This window comes from Saccostrea echinata, unplaced genomic scaffold (assembly GCF_033153115.1).
Source record: "Saccostrea echinata isolate AGI-Se365-2 ecotype Australia unplaced genomic scaffold, CSIRO_AGI_Sech_v1 ptg000033l, whole genome shotgun sequence".
NCBI lineage: Eukaryota > Metazoa > Mollusca > Bivalvia > Ostreida > Ostreidae > Saccostrea > Saccostrea echinata.
In genome coordinates, this window is record NW_026889782.1 from 12842234 (window position 1) to 12852500 (window position 10267).

At 30.5% G+C, this 10267-nt stretch overlaps 1 protein-coding gene across 3 annotated transcripts in view; it reads left to right on the top strand.

Moving 5' to 3' along the window:
• Window positions 1-376: 376 nt before the first annotated feature.
• LOC133198675 (D-beta-hydroxybutyrate dehydrogenase-like) overlaps window positions 377-10267 on the top strand; it is an 18667-nt gene continuing 8776 nt past the window's right edge. For 2 of the 3 annotated variants that reach the window (XM_061334711.1, XM_061334713.1), the window contains exons 1-4: window positions 377-451; window positions 3197-3367; window positions 3526-3647; window positions 4894-5016. In XM_061334711.1, coding sequence (XP_061190695.1) covers window positions 3210-3367; window positions 3526-3647; window positions 4894-5016 — 403 coding nt within the window. In that variant the 5' untranslated portion in view covers window positions 377-451; window positions 3197-3209. Of the gene's footprint in view, window positions 452-551; window positions 592-3196; window positions 3368-3525; window positions 3648-4893; window positions 5017-10267 lie in introns of those variants that run through there. The other variant, XM_061334712.1, reaches the window with a different exon arrangement.

The following is a 10267-nucleotide window of genomic DNA, read 5'->3' on the forward strand; positions in this document are numbered from 1 at the left end:
TTGGAGTCTCTCTCTCTCTCAATGAATTGTCACCTGTGACATAAAGTTTAGCGATGAAATGTTGCTGCGTCTGTATGACCTACATATTGCCATGTTTTAATCTAATATTTCGCATCGTTGTACATGTACACGTAAATATACTTATAACGATATTTATTTCGTAGATTGAATTATTGAATAACATAACAATTATATAAATTATTGAATAACATAACAATTAATTTGATAAAATAATAATAATTATGGAATATATTTTTTTCTTCATAAAATAATCACTTCGTTGTTCCGAATCTAGACACTGACACTTATCAACTTGCTCCGGTATACAGCCCAGATAACTGTAGATTACGTAAGTAAACACAAAAGTAGATTTAATATTTCTGTCTTAGGTAATACGTGCTATACAGACAGCAGTAAAGTGACCGGATTCCTTCTACAAAGCTGTCCTCCTGTGAGTTTCTTTTACTAAGATATATTCAAAAATATGAAATGATTCAGTTGCTAGCATAGTAATTTGAATTTAAATGTTCAAAGTATCTGTAGGTATTTCAATGAAACATATACAGGAATCTACAGAGCTGCCTTGGCAAGGTAATGGTAAGGCGTTCCTACTACTTTTATGCATTTTGTCTTAGAAGAAAATCTAAAATTTAAATACAAAGCTTTAATATCAAAAACTACAAAAAAGTAGAATCTACGAGGGGTTATCAAAAAGTTCGTGGACTGATGCGATAAAATTAATACTATGTAGTCTGTGCTTACAAAATTTATGAAAAAAATAAATCAACAAAAGTTTAAGAAATGTTGAAAATTTTACCTTGATACGTTGATCTAAAATAAAAAAAGACATTATATGATCACCCGGCGCTGTCGCCGTTTAGTTTCATGACGTCCGACAACGTCATTGTTTCTCAATGTCCACTCCGTCTACCTTATACGCTTATCTTGATGTGATTACCTAGAGTTAGGTAAGGACTTAAGTCCGTCTTGTTTATGTGACATAACAATGTCAGGAACAGCTGCTTTCAATGCATATAATATTGTAAATGTAAGATCCTCACTTGATTATACCAGAATACTTAGCTTGATGGAGTTCAATTTCTACCACACATGATCAACGTCACTTTTCCACGTGACTGATTTTGACACCCTCACAACAAATTGACTTTATCTGCGCATCTTTCATCTCGCTGAATCTTTTTGGCTTTTTAAAACGAGTACTCTGGATGTGTTTTATTGTTCTGTAGCCCGTTTAAAGAATTTCCTAGGTCTATACCAGTTTTTCCAGGTGCAAAACTTTAAAGAATGTTGGAAACAGTAACCCCTCCCCTCTTTTGACGTCATTTTTGAGCCCTTAATTGTTTGTATACTCCATATAAATTTACGATAAAATTTCATAGAATTTACAGAATGGGGTAAAAATTGCAAATTTTACGGAACAATTGTGCTGTAACACATGCCTTGATTAACCGGATTTTTTGACGGCAAATGCTCATATCAAAAGAGTTTTTTTCAGTTACATTCAGGTAGAAAAACGTCATATTTGAGGTTGCGCCGCCTGGACATACCATTGCTTACAAAAACAATAACAATTTATTAAAAATTAAGACTTATGATTTATGGTTTATTCTATCGATAGAAAAGATGATGCTAACTAAATATATTAAAATTCATTGATGTACCTAAAGCGGTTTTAATTTTATGGTGCTAGTCCACGAACTTTTTGATAACCCCTCGTATTGACATTGTGTCTGATCAATCGTCGGTAAAGGACAGATGATACAAACAATAAATGGATACCTGGATTGGTATATATTTTTCGACCCTTTTTGATTGTAAATGATGCAAGTAATAAATTTCTAGAGTATTACGAATTTGTATACTTTCTATGATGTTCAAAATTCTACAACCCTCCTTATTAATCTATATTCTTTGTCGCTTAAAACCACGTTATTGTGAAACTTTGAATAAAAAATTAAAATCTATGAGGTTAAACTTAGCCATTTTACTTATGTAATCATGACTAAAGTGGTTATTTTCAAAATTTTTGAAAAAAAGTTTGTTTGTATCATCTGTCTTTAAGGACATACGCAACGTAGTTTGAACTTTATTGTCTTTTTCCCTGGAGTTGAAGAGTTCCAATACTTAAAGGATTTGTGTGCTACATTTGTATGTATATATATATATACTGTTGTACACTTCTTCTAAAACAAGTTTGGATAAACAAAACATCTAGAATATGTGTTTACTAATTTTTGTGTATTTTTCTTTGAATTATACAAGAATGTTCATCAATTGATATCTTTTCAAAACCCCTGGTAATGGATGCTGATTTTTTGTCGACGAACATCTGATGGCACTATAATCTTAAATTAAGAATATCTTGAAAAATTATCAGTAGGTAAGGTACGTTGCTTATGTCCTTAAACTTGAACATTCTACATTTATTATCAACTTTGTTTAAATAAAAAAAGGAATTATGGATAAGACATAACATCATTTGGCTTGTTTAGCAAATCAATTCTGATCATTTGATTGTTGCTTAGGTGTTAGGTTTTACATGGCGCGGCGAACGAGAATAGAAGCTGAGCCCTCCGATTACGAAACGAAAGCCCTACCACTAGGCTACTTTGACAGATCTTAAATCATTTCAGGTCTTTTAGTGACAGAACATGAACAACCAATATTCTATAAAGTAGGAAAAATAAATACTCTAGAATTAATTATTTTCGTAGATTTAATTTTTCGCAGTTTGAGAAAAAAAATGCTTAGAGGGATATGATTTCATAGTTAAACAAAAACAAAAAAAAACATATATACTGTAGTATGAAATTTAAATATTTCACATGAAATTCATGTGGGGCATGAATTCCTGAGCCTTTTTCCTTTAAGAAAACAATGTGAATTACACTGTGATTTCAAAGTTGTTTAAATAAGCTCAATTAAATGAGGTATATTTCGGTAATGTGTCAAATGTTACACCATATTCCTCTTGAAACATCAATTTGAATGCTTTTACATCAAAGCGCATTCAGTAAAACACGCAGTATAATAATTCTAAGAATAATACAAGATGTTCATGTTTGAAAGAATCGTTACACACCAACATTAAAAAAATTTGCTAATATTTTTATTTAAAAATATCATATTTTTCATTGTAAAAATAACATGCTTTAATTATTTTATATCATTTTAGATTTTACTTTAGTATGGCATTAAACGGGAAAACTGCTCTAGTGACCGGTATTTGTGGAGGCATGGGATCTGAAATTGCAAGATCCCTTGCCCTATCTGGATGCACTATTCTCGGAACAGACCGTTACGATGCAAAAACTGTTACAGATAATATCGAAAAACTCACCCAAATGTAACATGTTATTAAAATTATCTGTTTTTGTATAAGTACTGAGTAAAATTTTGATATGAAATGATGGAAGTATAAAATTAGATTTATTTTCAAATTCCTGCAATTTGTGAAACGGCTGACGTTTTCCTCCTAAAAAATCAGGTTTACTCTTTTTACAGTTGCAAAAAGGAAGTTCGGTATTTTGAATGCAACCTGCTTAAGAGAGAAAGTATAACTGATCTTTGCCAAAAAATTGATTCTGCCGTTCCAGCTGGTGTAGACATATTAGTAAATAATGCAGGTAAATTATATATCAAGTGTTAAAAAATGCATTCTAAGTTAATGTTAAAATGACTATTTTTCTTAAAGTTTTATTCGGTATGTATTATATTGTTAAAAAAATGCTTTTACACTTTTATATTTAAATGTTTTATAACTTCAGCTTGTATGAGTAATACAACGTTATATGAGATATTTGAACATTTATTACAACGCGGGTATGTTAAGGCAGTACACAGATCATATTTCGGCGAATTTAGACTTTTTTCGTAAAATTTAACATTGATAAATCGGAAATGCCATAGATAAAACATTTACCATTATTATCCATTGTATAGACGTCATTGAGTCTTAGGCTAAAAGAAGCACTCTACTACGTCGTCATCACGTGACGTCTATAAATAGAAAAATTGCCATAATGAAAAAGTGAAAAGTTCAACACTACCCCGGGGATAATTCATTTCTTTTTGTGAAAATAATTATGTAAAAACATCACTGGACCATGAAAAGTGCTGCTAGAATCCTACTCTCCAAAAACACAAAAAAAATATTCCAAAGTTTTGCATGAAACAATACCAAAATTTTTACATTTTATACATACGATCAAGGAATTGTCATCAATTTATGTTAACCACACGATTCTAGCAGCACTTTCCAAGTACTATAGAATACAAGCTTTCGATACAAAGAAAAATTATGTTTCACAGTATGCAGCGTAGTGTTGAACTTTTGCATCTTTGTTGTTATAGAGCGACAGAGGAAAAACTGATCGGAATTTCAAAGTACTGCCTGTATTCATTACAAGAAAACATTATAAGAATATATAAGCGTACCTGATTCATAATCTTTAATTCCTTATGAATCACACATAACATCCACGGTATATGCTTTAAAACTCCCATTTCATGCATTTGTTTACATGAATTCTCGTCACGTTTCATTTTCACTCGGCAAATATTTGATCAATAGTTATGACGTCATGGGTATGGTATTTAACCCCCGTGATAAATACTTAGCTGTTTATATCACCCAAAAACGACAATATTTAGTTTATATTATGTTTTTGAATGATTCCATTCATTTCTTGGACCTGAAATTAAACTTTAAATATAGATATTAAGAAATCATTATTTGTAAAGATCACGTCATACAGCTTACTATGACGTCATATTGTAAAGGTAAGTAGGATATCTCTGGGTGTAGCCTTAACATACCCGTGAATTTAATGAATAATCAATATATTTCTGTTGAAATAAAATTTCTTACAGGGGTTGTCTTCTTTGACCTCCTTGAAAATAAAACGCTAGAGGGTTTCGATGAAGAAATCACTGTAAATTTGACGGCACCATTTCATCTTTCTAAACACTTTTTTGTGTCAATGAAAAAGAAAGGTAAGACACGGTTCTATTTAAAAGAAAATTTCTGTTGACCCTCAATTAGGGAAAAACAAGGCAAAAGCTTTGAGATTGATAACATCAAACAAGCAAAGAACAACATCAGCATAAAAAAATGAAAAAAAAAAAAAAATAAATAAATGAAAGAATGAGTAACACCACTGATGTGTTATTTTTGTTTTTCATATAAAAATTGACGCAGTATCAATATGTGTTTTAACCATTCTGCTAAGGGAAATATATATTTTATTTATGTACTATAGAGTGTATCAAATCAAAGCTATAATGTAAGAATACCTCTTGTTACCATAACATTATAATTTATTTCAATTTAGTTCTTTTTATGGTGCGTTGTTTGTTTTGAACATGTTTCATCGAAGAAAATCCGAAGGCCTCTGAAATAAGTTCTTTAACTGAGTAGTACTCTCCTTGATAGCATTAAAGTAGATCTATATTCGCACTACGTCATTAACGATTAGTAAATCAGGAACCACTCCTCTTTTTTCTGAGATCTAATTTTTTAACTACATTGATTTGACTTTTATAAGCGTTTTAAGTATCCGGTAATGATTACAAGTCGGTCACGTCAAAGAAAGTGTAACGGGAAATTAAGTAAAAAAGAAAGGATGGGAAAAAACTTTAGGTTGACAGAGACACGATGAGGTAATAAAGATATAACATAAAGGACGTTTCTTTGGATGAGAATAAGCCGATAAAATGGATCAGGAGTATGCTATCAAAGCGATGCAAGACAGACAGTCAAAGACTTTTGTCGGCGGGCAAGGTGAAGTAAATACTGATAGCTCGCAAGAGAAGAAATTGGCTACGATTTGACAGGGACAACTTTAATAAATTTCATTATTTCAAACATCAAAATATGAACATTAAATAATTATCACATTCTTAGACACATACACCCCCCTCGCCTGCAAACTGATCGGATTAAAGCACAATGCAAAATTTTTTTTTTTTAAATAATAGTATAGTAGTAAATGAAAATAGTTTATTCACTTGCAGCACACCAATTTTCTGTACCGAGATCATCCAGTTTGCCAGAATCTGTTAATCACGGTCAAATCCAATGTCTTCAATTTTACTGACAAGTGGTATATATATTTCTAAAAGAATTCTAAACCAAGGTGGATTTAGGGACAGTAGGTACTGAATGTGTATAATTATTGTTTTACAGGTGTCCCAAAATATATGATACCATTTGAAATACCTGCCACAAACACATTCCATGGCCAATTTCTTTGATATAAGTCTCTAAAAATATTTAGATAAGTACAATTTTTTAGCAACAAAATATTCAATAAAAATTCTCACACTTATGAAATTGCAACATATCAAATTTAAGTCAAACTTTTGTAAAAAAAAACAAAAAAACCTGCAATTTCAATCAAAATGGATTATCAAAAGAGCTAGCTACCCTCATGTTAAAACTGTAATTATCAATCCTAGTGTTATGTTACTGCTGCTAATCCTAAACCAGAATCCTTAACATATACAGAAGGTTTTCCTCTGATAAAAATCCCGAAGTTTTTACCAAGACAGGCACTGCTGTCTCAAGTTAAGGAACTTTGTACAATGTCTAGACATTATCATTACACAAATAGAACGTCATTTAGAGGGCATCATTTAAAAACCATAGCATTTTTCAAAGTGAACTCCATTTGTTGTTTTCTTTTTAATGACTGTCAAATTATGTGAATAAAATTGGACATTATTTATAATGCATTTGTTGTAATCCAATATTTATTACATTAGGTTTTACAGAATCTTGGAATGGTATCATACATTCTGGGACACCCTGTATGTACAACTTTATAAGTACACTCAAACTACAAATGTATAGCAAAATATGGCACAATATTATTTTTGAGAGAAAATTTTCATGGGGGTCCCTATAGTGCATCTCTTATACTATGAAAAAACATGTATCAACATGCAATTTTTTTTTATAATTCTTTTTCTAAGATGTTATTTTGTAAAAATAAAACACTTTCTCGAAGACTGAGTCCAAGACTGAGTCCAAGACTGAGTCCATAAATATAACCTAAAATGATCCAGATTGACCAGTGAAGCATATTTTCTTGTGTTACATTTTGATACTTTAACCCAACAAAGTGCACATATTTATAAAAATTCAAAACAATGATGAAATATGTTTTAATAACATGTTTCCATTCTATTTTAGGTATTATAGTTTGACTGTCTAGATTTTAATTCTAATTTATTGACAATTTTGAAGACAGGTACCTTCTCTTAAATTTCAATATTTGGAATTTTGTGGTATATACTGCTGAGAGGCAATAGCAGAAAAATAAGCATGTTGAAATATAATTTTTCTTATGTCTATCCATTGCTGGAATGTATGTCTATGTTATGAACGCAAGTTTTTCAAGCTTGAATCCATTTAGTGCCGAGTATAGAACTACCTTAAAAAGAATAATTATAATTTTTGAAGTAATATACATAGATACTTCCAATTGTTGAGTATTTATGAAAAAAAAATTGAACTACTCGAATAAATTGTATTTAAATGTAAATTATAAAATTGCATTCCTGTTATATCAACAGTAAAATTCTCTCTCAGTTGGTCACTGGAATTCAAACTACGTTTAAAACCGAAAATCTTAATATCCATATGTGACAATAGTAAATCCTCTTCAGAATTTAAATTTTATGATAAACGTGATGGTTTCATCATTTTTACCTCCAATGTTCTTTATTTATGTACCATTATACAATTATCACCTACTGAAGGAGTTTAGGTCTCCCACGTGATTCAATATGCAAGAGCATGATCTACGCAGCACTGTTAAGGTGTACTACGAAGAAATCAACGGAATATGAACGTGCATAAATACATAACTTTTTAAAATGAATCTAATTTTGTAAAGCTACTATATTATCAAATGACTTTAATTTTGATTGAAATAACATTGAATACCCCGCTCTGTATTGAATTTGGTTTGCTCACGTTATTTGACAGTCACAAGATAAATATATGTACTGTATGTAGGTCATGAACACATTTCAATATCGCAAGGGCATACCCTAGTTATAGTAAAAAAATTAAGTAATAAATTGTTTCTTCATATCTTGTAGTTTGTGGAAAGTCCTGCTGCTTTAAATAGAATTCGCATTTTATTAGTTTAAATTTCAAATTATTTAGCTGTAGTCGAAAAATATGTGAACCTTTATCAAGTATTTTGTGTATTTATTAGTTAATGCTCTCGATTTCAGGAAAGCAGCAGCACTTTTTAAGGTAAGAAATGTTCCCGTTATGTATATTTAAAAAAAATGTCAAGATTTATAAAGTGTATGCCCTTGCGAAAAGGCGATTTAACCTCGGTGTGAAACATGCAAACCCTGTACAAAAACACGGTAGAATTGATTCATTCTCTCGATAGTTTTTAAATAAAGGCACTAAACAAAGGTTTCAGATTTGTATTAATAGTCTACCTAAGATTTGCAAATAATATTCTCTTCAATAATTAAATGCATTTTATCACTGTGAAAAAATTACTTGATCCGCCTCTCACTGCAAATAAAATGCGTCAAATTTTACCATGATGACGTCATGTCGACATGTGCATTGCAATCAATGACTTGTTTATATTTTGCTTTGTGGGATTTAAGTAGCGATAAAAATGACTGCATTGGTAAGTTCTGATGTAATTTCATTACTCATATGAAGTTTAAAATCGCAGATTATTTCACTTTCTGTTATTAGAGAAATACCGACATCTTACGAACGAACGTAAATCGCCCTAACTTCCCGTATCTCGGTAGTTTTCGCGGGATCAATTATTGCACCTATATATAGTTAAAAATCGGAACAATTAAGTATATGTGTATAATAGAACGAATAGTGTTTTAACTACTTTGTAAATGATAATTTCCCCTGTCTAATTCTCTGTAATCACTTACAATGAAATTAAAAGCGGACAATAGAAGAAAATACTCCATAATACCTTAGACGGATTAGGAAACACGTTTGTCATGCGTCAGTGATTATACGTATATACTAGCGTGCGATGTGTTCACTTGGAGGAAAAGTTACGTTTTATAGCATGATAAAATTTAACCTCATACCTGTATAAATCCGTGCAAAGACAACAAGTTACTAGGTGATGTGCATATATATAGTGTCTTGTATTAAAAGTGTACATTTATGTGTCTGTAAGAGAGAGAGAGAACAACTGACAATAAATAAGCATTGTTTTCCAACGTTACAGAAATCAACTATTAAAAATCAGAAAATGGGTGTCACTACTTCGGAAAATATATTATTTTTAAAGTAGATGTTTGAGCTGGAGAGGTAGAGGGGGTCTAAGCTCAATTCATCGAATAAAATGTCCGTTTTCATTTCATTTGACTAAATACATGAAATACAAATTTCAATATACTACAATCCTTAAAAAAGTGAAATGAGGCAATACTTGCATGTGCAATAGGGCGGGAAACACCCCCCATATTATATCTAGTGAAAGAAAAAGTAACTAATTCATAAAGTAGGAAGGGTAGGTCCTTTTATATAAATATATAAATATATATATATATATATATATATATATATATATATATATATATATATATATATATATATATATATATATATATATATATATATATATATATATATATATATATATATATATCACTACAAAGAAATAAACGAGCATTCATATGGTAGACAGTATCTTTTTGGATGATGTATTAAATGCATGGCGATCTTCACTTAATTTATCTTGCGACTGCTTTTTATTGTATATGTTATATCTATATAGATAATATGTGGATTATAAAAAAGCTGCAATTTATGCATTTAGGTAGGGTAGGGTTTTTTTTTTTATTAAATTGTCTTTGTACTCAAGTTATGTTCCATTATGTCTTTGTTTGTTAAGCATGTATTATCAGAATATAAAATTACAAGATACACTGTATATGTGAAGGGTAGCCTTGATCGCACACAGAGTAATTTCGACCGAAGCTCCAATATACCAAATAAAAAGAAAAAAAAAAACAGAAAAAAAAAACAGAAAAAAAACTATAATCGAAATTATTTTTTGCATCATCTGTAAGGGGAAAAAAATCAAATTATCCTGTTATAAAACAAGAAAAGAGTGATTTAAGTATACTGACAAAAAGATACGGCAGTTTCCACAATGTGAATAATTTGAAGACATCAAGTGCACGACTACTACGCTGATTCACTGAGTTGTCAAGGCCTGCTTCAAAT